Source organism: Larus michahellis, chromosome 1, assembly GCF_964199755.1.
Source record: "Larus michahellis chromosome 1, bLarMic1.1, whole genome shotgun sequence".
Lineage (NCBI taxonomy): Eukaryota > Metazoa > Chordata > Aves > Charadriiformes > Laridae > Larus > Larus michahellis.
In genome coordinates this window covers 127438907-127456825 of record NC_133896.1, presented here as the reverse complement: position 1 = coordinate 127456825, position 17919 = coordinate 127438907, and the positions used below count along the sequence as shown (strand labels likewise).

The following is a 17919-nucleotide window of genomic DNA, read 5'->3' as shown; positions in this document are numbered from 1 at the left end:
ATTTCTCTGATCCCACCATGCCCACGGACACCCATTCAGACCATCAAGCTCTCATTTGTGGGTTATGGCACAAGCACTGGTAATCCCGTGGCCTCAAGGTATTAACCAGGCAAGCAAAGAAGATCTACCTTTGATCTACCCTACCACCTGCCTTTGATCCACCCCACCACTGCTATATCTACTCTGCAAGACGACTCCTGAGAACAGCCATTTGAGCTGTCTACTTTACATCTTTTCTGCTGGGGTAAACATCCAAACTAAGGTCACCACCACCTTCTGCCTTCAACAGTTCAATTCCACTTTTTCCATTGCGGTTTTTTGCCATTTATCTTTTACACAACCCCCTTCCTGCCACTGCAGCTCTCCAACTATTCACACAAACTAAGCCTATCCTGCTCCCGATGTTCCCACACTTCTTTCCTCACCTGTATCCCCATACCTGTGCTCTTTTGTTCAGTGAAGTTTGCCTTTCAACAACCCAAGATCTCCTTCAGCTGAACTCTCCTCCACAAACCCCTAGCCTTTTCATTAACTGAAACATTTTATTTCAGCAGATGTGCAGCAGACAGCATTATGGTTAAGATTCTGAACTTCAATTCAGTTCAGTTCCTCGTATCGTTAATGACCTTTTCTGCATGATCATGGGCAAGATTTTCATTCCTTTGTGCTTCAGTTTACCAGCTTCACAATGCAGACAGTTACACTTCTGTTGTTCTCAGGCTTACAAATTCCCAGTCAGGACAGGGAATCTGAATAATGTAAGAGATACATATAATTACAATAAAAGAGGCCATGAGCCAGATTTTAATTGACAACAGAATAAGACTAGCAATTAATGGTTTGGGACTTCTTTTTAAGAAACGCTGGTTTTGCATGTATTCAACAACAAGTATTTAATGCCTTTAACATAACAACTTTGTGATTGTTCTTCAGTTATGGAGGATGAAGTCACTGCCCAAGTGCATGTGAGTAAAGAATCCTCTGATAGGCATCTCCACCACCTTTCTCCTTCTACATCATATTAATCTCTAGGATAATGAGAGTATTTATGTAGATGTTTATGATAAAGTATAGGCCCCAGATCTTCTCATCAACTGTGAAGCCTAAACACATCCCAAATAGTCCTTGGGCCTTTCAGTCTACAGTATCTCTTCCTTCTTAAGCACAATCAATATACGGAGCTTCCTTACCAGCCCAGGTACCAGCAACAAATAAATGAAATGCACTTTTGAGATCCTGGAACATTACTTTTTAATCCATCAGTTTAATATGCTGTGTATACTCATTTATCCCACATAAAGTACTCATACAAAGCTGTAAAGGCCTTCAAAACATCCTTGCATGGAAGACTGAGAAAATTCTTGTTTCTCTCTAACACTACCCAGTTAATTTTAGATCCAGTACCAAAGGTGACTCCAAAACACAAGATCCAGCCAAAGAAACAGGGAGAAATTGTAGCCTTCCTGTCACCACAGGATCATGACTAGACTGCCAGGAACATGAGGCCTGAAGGGTCACAACCCATACAACAAAGACAATGAAAATGACTCATTGCTATAGCTAGATTCAAAGGAATCAGCTTTGAACTTGCTTTATCCTGCTCTAACAAACCTGGCTTCCACCTTCCTTCTCAAAGATGTCGCCTCTGCCTCTCAGGTTAACTGTACTTCCTTTGTCAACAGTCATTTGTTCTAAGCCACAAAATCCAAAACCAGACGGTCCCACTCCCGTGACACACAAGTCGAGAAAATCTAAACCAAATGATGTCTCTGGCTTCATGGATATGACTGCAGGGAGGGGATAAGTAACTTGGAAGTTCCCAAGAAAAGAGATCCAGCATGCTTTTCTTCAGGTCTTGAAAAAGCACTTGTCCAGGTAGGAGTAGGATGAGGTTCCTTCAGGTTCCTCTGAAGAGGAGTTCCTCTCCTGCTGAAGAGCCAATAAGATTTCTGGCAATAAGAAACACTCAACAAAGGGAAAGCAGGGCCTGAAGTACTGGTTTGAGAAAAGATTCCCAGGTAATTTTATCCCAGGTCTAGCAGTAATAACACACATCATAACACTTTTAAATATTATCCTGCTCTGTAGACAGAGAAATTGATAGCATCTGCTCATCTTGGAAAACAATACGGTAGTTAAAAGGTTAACTTCTTTTTGAAAATTGCTGTGCTAAGATCCACCAGAACATACAAAATATCTTTGGGGATTGGGAGGTGCAGTCATCCCAAGACGTCCTGCTTATCTGGACTATATCCCTTGAAAACTTTTTTAATTCTGGCAATGACCCATAAAAACCAAGAAGCAGCAGCTGTGCTCCCCTTCTGCAACAGGATGTTGACCACTACATCATGTTTTCTTAATGTAAACCAAGTCCATTAATACTCCAGTAAATCAGCTCAGTAAACCCTCCTCCAAAAGTCCTCAGGCTGGCCCAAGTGCAGTAATGTGACACTGAGGCAAGGCAGCTTCTTAACTTAAAGGTGTCAAGGAAAAATTACTGTGCCAAGGGCATTTAATCATAAAAGAACCAACCGCCAGAGGCACAAAAAGCACTCTCCTTCAACAATGGCAGAGATACTGCAGCAGCTAATGAACAACTACAAAGCTGCAGCTAGAGAACTTACTGTCAGCGCCAAGATGGGAGGAACCAGGCTCAGGAATGGAGATCTAGAACACAAATTGTTTTTGCAGAAGTGACACGACACTGATAATAGACCCGCTATCATATGATTTCAAACAGCTGTATTAGAGAAAAAATTGTACGCGTGAGTGCAGGAGGGCTTTCTGCCTTACAAAACCTACATCCTCAGAAACAAAGTCAATAAAAAAGTTCACATTACGATCCATAACAAGAAAAGGCAATTATAGCTCTTCACTTACAGCCCATTTTAACTATAAGAAGTCATGTTATGTATCCATTAGAATGGACCAAGACTGTACTGAAAAAGATATAAATGGCAAAAAAAAGAGTGCTATTAAAACCAGATACCTTGAGTTATGCCACTGTTTTTCACTTGAGGTTCAATCACTTGAATTGTATCATCCTCAAGGTAGAAGTATATTTTACAATGTCTGATTCTATACAGCTCTTGATTTTTGTCAGGCACTTCTTCCTCAAAATAGGCATCAAAAGACAATACCTATTAAAAACAATAAATAAACATAAGGCAGCAAAATCTTCAATGCTTTTGCAAAATAGGTCAATAAAATAAACTCGTATAGATTATAAGTAACTAAATGTATGGATTTCAGAAGGTAGATTTATTTCTCACAAATGTAAGAATAGAAATCAACATAAAATCAAATAAATTTAAAGTTCTTTGCTTGGCATTTTTATTATCACAACATCTAAGCAGAGATAAAGAAGGAAATCAAACACAAAACTATCAGCAGGCTGCTTGGAAAATCTTCTGAACAAAGCACTTCTGATAGCACAAAGAGCTACCGAGGTCCTGAAGCAAATTTTAGACTTCAATGAATTGCTGGAAAATAAAGTGCATTATGACAGTAATGGCTTTACCATTGAGGTAAATGGAAAGGAGAGTTCTTTTAAGCAGATCCTGCAAGCTGTCTAATGCATGGTACTGAAGATTATCACAGAGAAATGATGTTTCTCAGGAGTCATTTAGAGCTGTGCAATATTGGCATTTCAAAACTTACCTGGTTCTGCAATTCAGCAAGTGGGGAAATCTCAGCGAGCTTACCAACTGGTCTTCACGGTCTCTTGCAATAGCAATAATGCAAGAAAAAAACCCCTTCATAGGTGAGGTGCTCAGTGACCTTTATGTCTGGAGATCCCAACTCAAACTCGGGAAACCATTACACAGTTTTGCACTTCTTGGTATCATTTATGGTGTTTAATCACCAAGACCAACTTTAAGGGAACATGCAAGAAGTACCTACTTAGTAACGCATTATCTATCAGAATGCTTGCTGTGGTAAGTATATGCAAAGAGGCAATAATTAAAACAAGGTTTCCGCCTTGCCCCCCCAACACATTTGGGTCAAATAGGTGCTAATCCATACTTCATTTTTTGCAATGATTCTATTTAATATATTCAATTACCTTTATTCTTGAATCATTAGACAAACTGGAGCATTGGAAAAAAGACAAGTTAGCTGTTCACTATGTTTCAGTGAGCATCTGGCAGACCATGGCTTGAAAATGCTTGAAATGTAGTGAGCTAGCCAAGATCCCTATATGACACAGAACAGGCCGGTTAATAGTCTGTATTCCTTTGGCACGTGCCTTTGAGAATCTCAAAGTACTTCCATGTACCACCCCAATAAACAAACACAACCTCTTTTTTCTCCACCTGGGGAGAGAGAGCTCACGTCTTGCTCGGGAAGACACAAGAATAGCCGCACTGTGTCCTAGTCAGGCAGGGTAACAGCAAGATGAGAAAAACTCTGTTTCCACAAACTAATTCAAAGGCTAAGATCCCACTGATTGGGATGCATCAAACAATATGACAGATACCTTTTTGGCATCAACTCTCCTGCAGTGTGAGCTGCCACCATTACGGAAATAAAATTTAAATTATAATCAAACAATGTAACTGTTACCTGTTAAATCTGACAGCATTAGATCTTCACACAAAAGAATCTAGACACTATATGTTTAAGTAGTACAACATGCAAGTTTCTGAACAACCAACAGATGAAATAGTTGAAAATAAATAAAAATGCATTCTGGACATATATAATTTTTAACTGTGGATTTCACCGTTTCATATATCAAACACAAAAACACTGGATAAAACATCTTACATACACCAGAGCCAACACAAACAACTCTATCATCCTTTAACATCTCTTCTTCCTTCCATTTGTCTAAACATTGTTGGTGTATAGTGCTATTTTGGATGACCCAGGTATCCTTCCTGACCTCCAGTTACTATTGTGTATATCTCTTGAATACTCCAGGGGACTTAAAAGGCACTGTGGTGGAACCACTATATTCCAGTCTGAACATCCTGGGGTTCAGCTGACAAGGAGCTGAATTTTGTTCCTTGCCCAGCTGCTGATAAGCCATGCAACCATTGGAAACTTCCCTAGATGCTGTACCCTCTTCTCCCTATTCTGCTAGTCCCACTAGAGTATAGTTTTTTGACAAACATATTGTTCAAGTGCCCTATTTGATTACTAATTGTTCTTAATTTTGTCAATGACCTTTTCTGACAATGGTTGTCTCATGAGACACCAGCCAGGTGAAACAGTCTGTTTGCACAGACCTCCAAGCACAACCAGGTTCTAAATACACTGTATTTATTACTTTCACTGAGCATACACGTATGTCCTGGTTTACTCCATTCGAGGAGTTTGTGCACGTTCTTTTGCACTTAAACTTTATTCTCTTTATACCCTTATCAACATACTAGTGTATGAAATAATATGCAGCAGCCAACTGCAGTTTTGCAGATCAAAACAGATGATTCAGGAAGGGTGAGGAGAAGAAGGAACAGAAAAGAAGATGACTTACTTTTCATTTTAACGCAAAGTTAATCTTAAAAATACTTGAAATGTAACACTTCCTAACTCACGTCTCATCTGCAGTACATTGCTATGTGCAACGTTTCTATCCCACTCTAAAAAATTAAATGTTACCTATGAAAACCAAAACTAACAAATATTGACTAAACTCTGGCATTTTCTAAAGTCAGCATAAGGTTTCCCTGGCACCTGTGGTAGTCAAATTATAACCATAGTTTCAAGCCCAGGAGGCTTTGTGTGTGGACTTTATCGTAGAAGAAATTAAATTTACATCTGCTTCCTATTAGGCATATGAAATTGCAAAAACTATTTCTTACTTAATAATGAAGTTTTATGCCTGGTTTACTATGGTACCTGCTGAAAGGTGGAAACCATAGAAAAATCGTAACAAAGCAGGCTACATTTAAAAAGATAAACACCTGCTCAAAGCATTTTTCATGTAGTCCATTTTGCTGAGTCACAAACTGCAGCACTGGAGGACGTAGCTGCATTCTAGGCTCCTAACTGGGGAAGCTAAATTAGCTGGGTAGCTACCCCTTAGCTGTCTGCAATTAATACAAACACATGAGCCCTCCAGAGGCCAATTCCGAATCTGCAAACTCCTCCCCCGTATTGCCCTGTGGAGGAATACGCTGATAAGAGAAGGAATGTCGAAAGGCTAGCTAGTTCATCTCATAAACCACGTTCTGTGGCAGGTCCCCACTGCGTCCTACCTAATCCCTTTATTTCATAAACTTGGGTCCACGTTTAACTTGGCTAACTTAGCCTAACACGTTTAACGGGGCTAACTAACTTATGTATGGCCCTGAGAAGCCAAAGCACACCTCCCCACTGAAAGAAGGGCGCAGATAAAGAAAGCGCAGGACTGGCTGAAGCCTTAACGCTTTGGCACATTAGACGAATTCATACTTGAGCACATTGCTGAAAAATATGTGAGCAATACTAAGGACTTCAGAGATAATGCTAACCTAAGTCACGTGTATCTGTTCAAGCCTTACGTTTTGTAGTAGTTCTGGTCTGCCAAAGAGACAAATGCATAATTGTACTGCAATTACCTGCATGGCTTTTCTTTTAAAGGAAAAATTATGAGATTAGCTATTCTTTCCACTATTTAAATACTGTAATCATTTAGTCATGCAACATTTCTGCGATCTGCTAAATGATTTCTTTTTCTGGACCATTTTTCTTCTCTGATTGTAGGCTTTTTGCTTTAGAAATAAAACATCACTAAGTAGAATTTAATGTAAATTTAAACATAGAAAGTAATAACAGTGTGCTACAAAATTCATATCATCACAGATTACAGTTATTTGATAACTCTCTAACTTTAAAGGTGTCGCTACGTTCTTACAAAATAAAAAAAAATACTAATTTTAAATTCCTGTGTCTGTAATGGACATGATCTAGCTATATTACACGTGAACAGGTCACACAAAAGTCAACAGGACTTTGAGCAAGCAAACATGATAGCATAAGTGAATTCCAAGCCTATAGCACTCCACTGTGGTTAATGGTTCCCGAGTGCCCACGCACATTTTCTCCTGGACTGGGGCTCACCTTACATTCATTCTTAACATGTTGCCTTTACTGACACCATTTTCACTAAAAAGAAATATATCAACCACTCCCTTATTTTTATTATATTCAGTAGGAGATGTATCTCAATACGTGAATATTTTTATATGTTGCTGTATGGCATGATATATGTTTATATTAATTGTCTAATATACCAATATGATGGAAAAACAGATGTTACCACTCTTTTTGTCTACCTAGGAGCTTTTTTTTTGTGTACACAAAATAATCTTCTGAGGTATTTGGCTAACTGAGTTTCACCTTTACACCATCTTTGCCATATTGTAGCTATTCATAAAAAAACATACAAATACAGATTTCTACGTACCTGCTTGTCAAATGCTATCCAAGCAGGAGCATCACTTCCCATCCCTTTAGGAAACACACTGTATTCAGGTTTCAGCTTCTGACCAGGTAACGGTTCACCTCCTATTCCAGGCTTATCTTCTGCAACCAGCATAGCAACATTATTGCAGAAACCCCAGTGCTGTGACTTATGGAACTTTTCTTTACCCATCTGTCAAAAGTTTGGAAGAAAAAGAGAAAAAAAACATCTGTGTGTTTGTTTTTAAATCCATAAGAGTTAACTCTCTAGGCAAGGGGGATTAATCGTGTAAAAGTTTCTCTATAATTACTTTTAACAGAGTCTAAAAACCTGTAACAACTGGAATGCTGCAAGTGAAGCATCATATTTCAGCGGTCGATTTGCCAGCCTTATAGATGAAAATGGAAAAATATTCCAGTAATTTACCCAGGCTGAGAGACAGGATGATACTGGCCGTTTCCCTCACCCTCCTTCCCTGCAACAAGAATTGAGGCGTGTGGTAGAAAGAAGCAAGTCACCCATGAGAACTGTTGCAAAAGGTAGAGGGGAAAAGCCTATTCTATAGATCGCCAGAGGACAAATGGAAATGGTTCAGGAGTACACAGAGAACAGCCTGCTCTCATTACTTATGTCAAAGATCTTATTTACACTTGTGTCCCCGAGTGCAAAATAAATAGCTCTGTACTAGTGAATACACTTGAATTTTGGAAGATTGGATCCAAATCAAAAGACAGAATATTCATTCTATCTGGGCTTATTCCAAAACAAGGTCTCTGAAGTTATTTCTTTATATTATTACTATTTTTTCAGGCAATTAAGGATGGAGAGCTTAAAAAAATATGCACAACCAACTGCAAAGAAACCCATCTTGCCTACTCGCATTTCTTGGCTGGGGCTGGAGCCAATCTTGAAGTGATGCAGAAAAGCCTCTGGCCTCACATGACTATCAGTCCTGCCTGTGGAAACGTCCCTCCTGATGAGCTGCTTTGCTGGCCAGTTCCCTCGAACGGAGGCAACTGGTGTGATCTGCACTGGGGCAGCAATCCTCTCACAACCCCACACATCAGTCACACAAGAGAGGACACAGAAATAGGAAAAGCCAAGAGAAAGCTCCACTAACCCCTCCTCCCATGAGCGGCAGTTCTGACTCATTAGCTTCTCTGGCTCTGCTATCCCTCCCTTCCTCACTCTCTCAAATCCTTGGAACACCTTGCCTGGGAAGGTGGAGAAGGGCCACTGGGTAATTGCACCCCAGCACACCTGGCAAGGGGAGACGGAGACTATGGCAGCTGTGCCCTCCTTCAGCCTGGGACTGGGTGAACGTGAGGGAAGCTGTGGCTGAAGAGGGAGGAACTGATGTTATGGGTGAGCAAGAGAAGGCCCTGGGTAGAGGAAAAGACTGGACAGCAAGATTTTCATACTAGCACCAGAGCAGGTATGTCAGCAAAGTAGCAGAGGGACAAAATTACCTCTCATTTGGAAGACTGAGCGACATTAATTATCACACGCACATATATTTAAACCAGTACTCCCCCCAAAGTTGTACACAATTCTAAGTTACTATCAGGAATCAAAAAATGGCCAAGAAAAACAACAAAGAAAAGGAACAGATCATTGTTTTTCATCATGGCAACACTGAAGTGCTCCAAGATTATGTAATACGCTCAGCACAGCAGTTCTGGGAACAAGTGTGCAATCAGTGAAGCAGCAAAACCTGAAAGTAACCGAGTAGTTATTTCATTCTGCCGATATGAAAGTGAGGAATTTGACAGGCAGCTACCCAGCCTCATGGCTCGTAACATTCAACATGCACATAGGCAAGTTCCTGCACACTGAAAGTTACAATCCGAACCATTCGCCCGCCTTGCAGTGCTCTAAATCCAATGACACAGGATAGAGAGCTGCCCTTGACATGAACAGCTCAGTCACTACCTTAGCTTAACCTTTACTTAAAATCCTTTTGAATGCCACTTGTGTTCTTTTGCAAGGACAGTGGTATGAAAAATAATAACTTACTATTTTTACAAATTATTATTTTTCATACCATAATAATCAATGGCCATACCTTGCTTAGGTTAACAAAAGCTGGGCTGGCCAGCATCCTTTGAAACAGTCAATGCAAAATGAGCTAAGGTTCATATACTGGGGACAGTAATGATTGGGAGTATGGTAGCACTTCCCCAAAGAAGATATTTAAAAGGTAAGCAATGTTTTGAAAAGAAGTAAATAAAAGGGCACATGGCAAGTGTCATAGTTTAAAGAATAATACAAAGGAAAATAAAAAGTACTCCTGAACCATATGTTTATAACTCAAGAACAAAGGTTACTGAATAAAAGAGAAAATCGATAAAAGGAAATACTGAAATACTTGTGTAATGATTAATTAATCCACAGGCCTCTCTGCCACACAGCGTTGCTCAAGCCAGGAATTTGACAAGATTAAAAAAAGAGATGCGTATTTGCAGGAATAATGCCCCAAATAAAATATTTTATATCAGCACATTTTTTTGAGCTGTGACAAAAAATTTCACACTGTGGTGCACAGCAGTGTAAGCACTGACGTTCAGGCATTAAGAGCAGATCTTCATTTGGTCATCCCACCCTTCCCTGAAGAAGTGAACACAGGTACTCTCCTGGCACGGGACACTGAAACAGACGGTCACTGACGGGGTCTGGCACACACTTTGTAATACATCTGCACTTGGGATGGTTTTCTCCCTCTCCTTTGGGCACTACTGAGCCGCCCTTTCTTCTTCTATTGTTTTTTTTTAATAATTTCTTTCCTCAGTAGGCTGGTAAAGGGTTGCAGAGAAGTCAAAATGGGAGGGAGCTTTCTGCATCTGCTTTATCAGTTCAAATCTGGAATAACTACAGTCAAGCTGAGCTTTAAAAGGGAAATTTCTAGGCAGAAACATCTGATTTATACTGAAGGTGCAACAGAACAGATCCACTTTTTGTCATGGCAAGTATTTAATTATTTTCCCCTTATTACCAAAGCATGAGTTAGGGAGAAAGGCATAGTTATCAAAGCACAGTGAGGGTGGCAGTTTTCCTGAGCAAAGGAAAGCTTTTCATGTCCTCAAAGCTTCTTCTAGAAGCATTTGCTGTCCATCTGTTTCTGGGTTTTGGTGAGCTACCGTGCGGTAAAGTGTTCATCCAACAATCCAGGTTTGCCTCTACTGGAAATTTCCCAGAATTTAGGGATGAAATTTAGGGATTTTAGGGATGAAATCGCAACACCGTTCACAATTTGATATGAAAAATACACAGCCCAACAGCTGCAACTCTGTTAAGAATCTTTTATGGCATTCTTCTTCGACAGAAAGACTATTTTAGATTCCTAATCACAGAATTACTTATAAGCCCCTTCTCCATGAAAAGCACATAAATCCATATGTAAAATAATCTCTTCTAAAGGTCTGTACAGCCATTTCTTAAAAAAAACCAAAACAAAACAACAACAACAAAAAGGAAGTTTAAGAAAAAAGAGTAATTACAATTGAAGATCACAAAAGATAAAAATGAGATTTGGGAATGTCATTCATGGCTAATGAAGTCAGACCACATCCAGCCTAAAATAGTGATAGAACATCATGTTACCGCCACAGTAATATTAAATGACTTCTAAAAGAGATCTGTGAGAGTGCAGGGAAAGAGGTTTACTGTGTCTTCTGTGCTAACGCAGCTAAGCTGAGCAGGCTGTAGATCTGCTGAACAAAGCTGGTCATTTTCTGTGCGGTGAGCCTGAAATAAATATTGAGGATACACTCGATAGTGACTAATGCAAAGGTCAGGATTCTCTGACTGCAGCTATTGGCTTTGCAAGCTCAGCCACTGCGCTCCTTGGGGAACACTGCCTCGTGCTCTCTCCATCTTGCTCTTTAATACCCTGGTACAGGGTCACAGAAAACTCATCAGGGAGCTGCACATTTCAGACTAACCAAACACAACTGGAAATCTCTCCCCACAGTGGCTGGAGTGATGAGGGAACCCTGCGACACATGCGCTCTCAGGAGCTACATGTTTTTAACCAAGTCCACAGGGAGTTATGGCAGGAACGGCTGGTAGCAGTCCGGTTCTCTTCCCTGTATCCATTTTTAATTCCCACCTTGAGAACAGCAGCTGCACTGTGGAGGTCCTGCTCAAATCCTGTATCAGGATGAACTGTGATGTTTCTGAACTACTCTGATACACTCTCCTGGTTGCTTCAGCTAAGCAATGGAAATAAATGCAAATGCTTCACACTGTGCCAGTCAAATTCATGTAATCTCCTGCCCTGTGGAAAGTGCAAGTCACCACCAGACAGAGATGAGACAGCAGAAGTTCCTGCAGTACTTTTAAGTAGAATCTCTCACAAAGTTAGCACTCACTGCTTAGTGAAAAGCCATATTTGAGCTACCGATTGTCAAACCTTTATCATCCCCGGCTTTCTGCTGAGGTTTCAGTATCTTCAGAGGTTAAGTGGTACCGTAAAAGGAGGATTACCTTAAGACATTGTTCCCAGCAACTGCGGTGCCCCTCTAACACACCCCAGAACTAGGGGCACCAACACTAACAGCCTGCATTGGTACAGGACAGACATGGCCCTGTTTGAGTGGGTCCAGAGGAGGGCCACAATAATGATGAGAGGGCTGGAGCACCTCTCCTATGAGGACACGCTGAGAGCGTTGAGGTCGTTTAGCTTGGAGAAGGCTCTGGTGAGACCTTATAGCAGCCTTTCAATACTTAAAGGGGGCTTATAAGAAAGATGGGGAAATACTTTTTATCAGGGCCTGCTGTGATAGGACAAGGGGTAATGGTTTTAAACTAAAAGATTCAGACCAAATATAAGGAAGTAATTTTTTACATTGAGGTTGCCCAGAGTGGTGGTGGAGGCCCATCCCTGGAAACACTCAAGATCAGGCTGGACAGGGCTCTGAGCAACCTGATCTAGTTGAAGATGTCCCTGCTCACTGCAAGGAGGGGTTGGACTAGATGACCTTTAAAAGTGCCTTCCAACCCAAACCATTCTATTATTTTATGATTGTATTAGCTTGCTCTTACTGCCTGGGCTGTTACAGCCTGAGAGAAGACAACAGATGGATATAAAGTACAGGGTCCAAAATGCAACTCTGACGGGCAACTACAGGAAGATTCAGGTTTGGGGGGTATGAACAGACAGAGACCTGGGGGAGTGGGGCTGAAGGGCAGGAGGTGGCAGAAGGGGTTCAGGAAAGAAGGCCAGGGCAAGGAGAAAGGAAGGCACAGCAGGCAGGCTTACTTATAAAGAGGTTGGCAAGCACTCCGTCAAGAAAAACTAATGTCCCATTTTGGCACCAATGATTACAGAGCAGAAGGATTACTCAAGCCAGGAAAAACAAGAGACAGCGACAGTAGCACAGCTGAGGGCAATTCCAAACTCCTGCTATAAACAAGGAAGACAGGGAATTTGTGCTGCGCCACTAAAGTTTGCAACAGAAACTGATATTCTTAAGGATGTAATTTCACCCGGAGATCTATAAACTCATTGTCCGATTCTCTGAGAAATGCCATGCAGAATTGTTGCACAAAATTTTCTCTCTGAGAGCGATTTCAAACCTCAGGCACAGAAATACACCGGTCAGCTAGCACCTGGTAAATCTGACCCACACAAATATGCAGTCCTCTCCATTAGCTGCTGATATAAGGCAAGAACATCAATCTGGTATCAGAAGGGGCAGTTGCCTTGGACAATGGGAGATGGACCAGTAACACTAACAAAGGAAGTAACGATGCTGTTTCATTGCAATCAGTGTCATTCCTAACACAGTACAGACTCCAAATGCACAAACTTTTTCCTGAAGTAATAGAGTAAACCTATTATATGCTACATTTCCACATATGCAAGATTAAACACAGTTATCAAGACTTGTGATCCTCTGTCCTGACAAACAGGTGACACACATACAACTTGTATGGACAAAGCTGAAAGTCTCGCTATTGCACAATTTCAGTATCGACTGGGCTCTGCAGACAGAAGTTACAGTATGTAGGTCTCTCCACAGCTCTTAAACACTGACTTCAGTGGCAGGAACAAAAGAAAAGAGGAATTCTCCTTTTCAAAGGTACGCAACAGATAGTGAAGTTTTCAAACAGGTAACCTAGGAGTTACTGTTTGTGAAAATAAAGTAATGAATAAACTCTTGAATCCAACAGGATGGTAAATGATGTGTGAGTACCACATTCTGCCACTGCCAGGCAGACAAGGGCATTTCTCTAAGGCTGTCAGGACAGAGGAGCACCAGCCTTGCAGAGGGGCAGAAGCACTCCCAGCACAGATTCCAGCCTCCCCAGCCTCAGCAGAGGGGAAAGTCCTGACTTCTCCCCATTAGCCAGGCCCCTGAAGAGAGGGCCCTCATAAGTGGGCAGGAGATGAGCTAATCTGTGCACAAAATACCAGCCTGCTCTACCCTTAGATCTCCTGATCACCCACATGTGAACATGACAGGAACTGCTGATGAGCAGCTTATCTTTGGACTTCTGTTCAAGGAACAGGAGTTTTAAAGGAGGTGAAGGGGCTTTATTCAATGGGTGGAGTTGTGTGTACACAAACTACTATAATTTTGAATTTAAAGAAATCTGAAAAAATGTGGGTCATTCCTTTTACTCTCTTTGTAGACGGAAAATATTTTATGCTCCTGATGCCTTCTGTTAGTCATCATTCTTCTCCACCCCAACAAACCAAACTTCAAATATGGCACTGCTTGTGCTATGCCTACCCCTTCTCCTCATTCAGCGCAAAGGAAACATTACCTTACATTACCATAAGAACGACCTCTGCTGTTTTAAAAGTGCCTGTTGCCTCCCTGTGTTTCCCTCCAGTCTCATTAGCTGTGATGCCCGAGCAGCAAGATTTTGTCCCAGACTCAGGACTGCAGCGGCAGCATCGCTCTCATGGAATGCTACTGAATCGGGCACCAGTCGGTTACAGTTAAGGGAGGGAAAAACGGCAGAAACCAGCCAGCAGCTGCTGCGTTTCGCAGTGCCGGCACCAGGGGCGGTTGCGAGCTGCCTGGCCTCAGTGCTGTTGCTCCTGGATGTTTCCGCTCCTGGCTGGAGCGGAAATAAGTGTCCCCGGTAGAGCTAGCTAGAATCAATAATAATCATAACAGAGAAGTAATAGAAGGCCTAGTGGCTCTTAGATCCAGAGACCTAAGCGGTGCGGAAGGATTTCTTCCTTCCTTCCCATTTGTCAGTGCAGCCCCTGCTGCTCTCAAGTTAGACTCTGCATCCGTAACCATCTTAAAGCTCGGATTTTCTGGAGACAGTCCAGCTGCCTTATTAAACACATCCAAGGTAGACAAAACGCCTATGTACTCCTCTTCCACTGCCTTTCGTGGGCCTATATATGCAGCAGGTGGAAGCATGAGGGGCAGAGAAAAGAGGATTGTAGCAGTAGCTTGAACAGTGGTAAGAGTGGAATTTATACCCATAATTATAAACCAAGGGCTGACAGGAACAGCAATCCCCTGTCCCCTCCTTGTCCTTCTTCAGGGCATGCTTTGCTACTGTTGTTTCTGTGCAGTAAGAGGCGTTGATGGCAATGCTCAGAGTACTAACATGTGAAAATACATTTTTCCTTTTCAATTTATCTATAGCAGTGACACTTTTCTCCTTTAAATATGCTCCTCTTGGCCTCTCATTTGTGGAACTAGATGAAAATAAAATTAAATCTAATAACCAACAATAAGCGTAGATCAGAAATGCTTTTCAAGAAAGGTGAGTTATCAGTATTACCTTGACTATCTCAAGGACTGTCAAAAAGAGCAATTTGGAGCCCTGACAATGGTATAACCACAGTTATACAATGTTATACACAGTTTTACAATGCTGTCTTGTGGCAATCGTGACTTGGTTTTCACACCTTTAGTTTTCATCAGACATATATGCACTGTATGTACTTCAGCACGCGATGTTCCGGAAACAATTCACTCCATCATACTCCAAAACCAATAATCCCTATCAATTAAGTTAAATTAAAATTTGGGGAACAATAAAATCTCAGATAACACTTCCACCAGCAGATACCAATGGTATACACCTATTTCAATGTTGCCAATATGCCCACTCAGCAGCTACCTGAAGCATTATATACACAACCAACCCTTTACAAATTTGAATTCAGCAAGAGAGTCTGAGTGTTCACCACCAGACCCCCCTTTTTTTTGTTGTTTTTCCTTCTAAAACAATGGCATGCAGCCTGCTCTTTGTAGGGATGAAGTTGCCTGAGAGATACTCACTGCTTGTACACTGGATTTTTGCTGTAAGAGGTCCTGTGTGCTCATACCTGTGCAATGCTGACACACCAAGTGAGGCTGGGGAGTTCACATATTTCTGTACAATTTCATGTTGCCTGTACCAGCACCTAGGCAGCTACAGTTGCCCCTATTTGTCTTGGTTTTTTAGAGAGCTGCCAGAGGTTTTACACTGGACCACTCATTCTCAATGCAAACTAATTCATAGCTCATAAAGTGGGCTCCCAGATATGCTACCAGTGTGGACAAGTCTAATATTGAAGGGGTACTGATGCTTGTGGTATCACTGGCATTAACACATGTGTCTTGACAAATCATTTGCAAATTGTCCCTGAAATACATTTGCATCACCTACACTCTCCCTCATAGGGTGGACCGGACTCAGGAGCTAGCAAAGCACCCCATCAGTCAGGCTGCAGAAACGAGGGCTCTAACGGCCACATGTTCATCGTGAAAACAACAGATTCCTTTCCAGATATTTTAAATTAAGAAAGTCTACACTGTTTCATCTGCCTCCTGAAGGCACCAGCTACAGTGCCATGCCCAAATTCTCCCTTACCTCCTGCACCATTTCACAGTACAGATTGTATTCATCAATTTTCTAGCCGTCCTTGATGAACAAGTTTGAAGCCATGATGGCAGCCTCCTCTTTTGTTTGCTCTTGCAGCTCATGATAAAAATACCATCTTATATATTCAGACTGCCATCGGTATTCAATAGTACTGGCAACTCTGAAAAAAACATTAGCATCGCTAGCGTTCACCACCACCACCTCTGCAAAGACTCTGGTTTATTTAGTGGGTACTTGGCTCTCCCCGTTTGGCTTTGCTAGATACTCACCAAGAGCTCAAACTGCCCCACAGTAGCTGCCAGACCCCTTAGTCCCGACCTAGCTGCAAAGCATTCCCCCTCACAAGGTAAAACCGGAGGAGGTTTGCAAACATAACACCACCTCACTTTCCCCCTGCCGGGTAAGGAATGGAGGGGGGGGGAGAGGGGGAAGGCCTCGCCGTGGCACCGGCGCTTGCTCCCCACCCCCGGGGCCGCCTCCTCAGGGAGGGCCTGCGCCTCACCGCCTCCTGCCGGCCCCACCGACAACCAAACCGCGTCTTGTTCCGCCTTGGCCCCCCCAGGCCGGCCCTGTGGCGGCCGCCTCGCCGCCGGCCTGGCCTGGCCTGGCCTGAAGGGGGCGGCCGGGCCAACCGACGCCGGCACCGCCCCGGAGGCAGCCCCGGCACCGGAGCAGGGAGCGACAGAAGCGTCCCCTCCGCTGTCACTCACGTTCGGGTCGCGGGAGACCCCGGGCAGGAGCGGCAGCGCCATAGCCGCCCCGTCCCGCCGCCAGCCCCGCACCACGCCGCTCCCGGCCCGCCCGGCGCCGCTGGGGGCGCCGTTGCCTGGAGACCGGCCGGTGACGTCAGGCGAGGGGCGGCCGGGGCGAGCGGGGCGCTGCCGGCCTGGGCACCCCCCGCGGCGGCCGGTGCGGCCCGCTGGGACCGGGGACGGGAGCAGGAGCGCCGGGCGCCACAGGCTCAACCCCTCCCCGCTCCCGCCGGCCCCGCCGACGGTTCCTGCGGTGTCACAGCCCGCCCGGGCGGTACCGGAGGGGGGCAGGTCCTGGCTTTCGTCCACGGGAGCCCCGCGGGGAGTGCGGGCCCAGAGGCGGGGGCGCGTCGGGGTTTGCGGCCTTTGGGACCGAAGTAGAACTAAACACGAATCCATTTATTTAGGGTTTTTTCAGGCTTCATTGCCGTGTTCTTCACAAATCTTTCCAAATTTACCTCAGGCCCAAAGCCTTGCGTAGCCCCCTCCCTCCTGCTGGGGTGAAGCAGCCTCTTAACATGGTTCCGCCCCCAGAAAACATAACCCTGGATCAGGAGCCACGGACAGGGGCAAATCCCGCCGCTTTTGCCGTTTCCTTCAGGAATTAATGTTTTCCTATTCCTATTTCCTATTGCAACTTTTTGAGAACGGCACAGTTTACTTCGGCGCTCTGGCAGGCTCCGGGGAGCAGGGGGGTGGGATGCTTTTACATCTTTTTGTTTGGTTTTTTGTTGTTATTTGTTTGTTTTGTTTTCTTTTGGGGTTTTTTTTGCGTTTTAGTCCACAGGGATGGTGAAACTAGGTCAGTGGGTTTCCACTTTCTGGTTTCCCAGTGCTGTATTATGCACCTGCATTTGCATTTAGGGTGGAAAGGTAAACATTTAAAATGTATTTTAATTGAAAATAAAAGGAACCATCATTTTAATCACA

At 43.1% G+C, this 17919-nt stretch overlaps 1 protein-coding gene across 3 annotated transcripts in view; it reads right to left on the bottom strand.

The window, feature by feature from the left end:
* EFHC2 (EF-hand domain containing 2) overlaps positions 1 to 17082 on the bottom strand; it is a 64636-nt gene extending 47554 nt beyond the window's left edge. For all 3 annotated transcript variants that reach the window (XM_074572875.1, XM_074572876.1, XM_074572877.1), the window contains exons 1-3: positions 16948 to 17082; positions 7397 to 7585; positions 2990 to 3140 (exon numbers count right to left, since the gene is read on the bottom strand). In XM_074572875.1, the coding sequence (XP_074428976.1) occupies positions 2990 to 3140; positions 7397 to 7585; positions 16948 to 16989 (382 nt within the window). In that variant the 5' untranslated portion in view covers positions 16990 to 17082. The remainder of the gene's footprint in view (positions 1 to 2989; positions 3141 to 7396; positions 7586 to 16947) is intronic.
* Between the last annotated feature and the right edge of the window lie 837 nt (positions 17083 to 17919).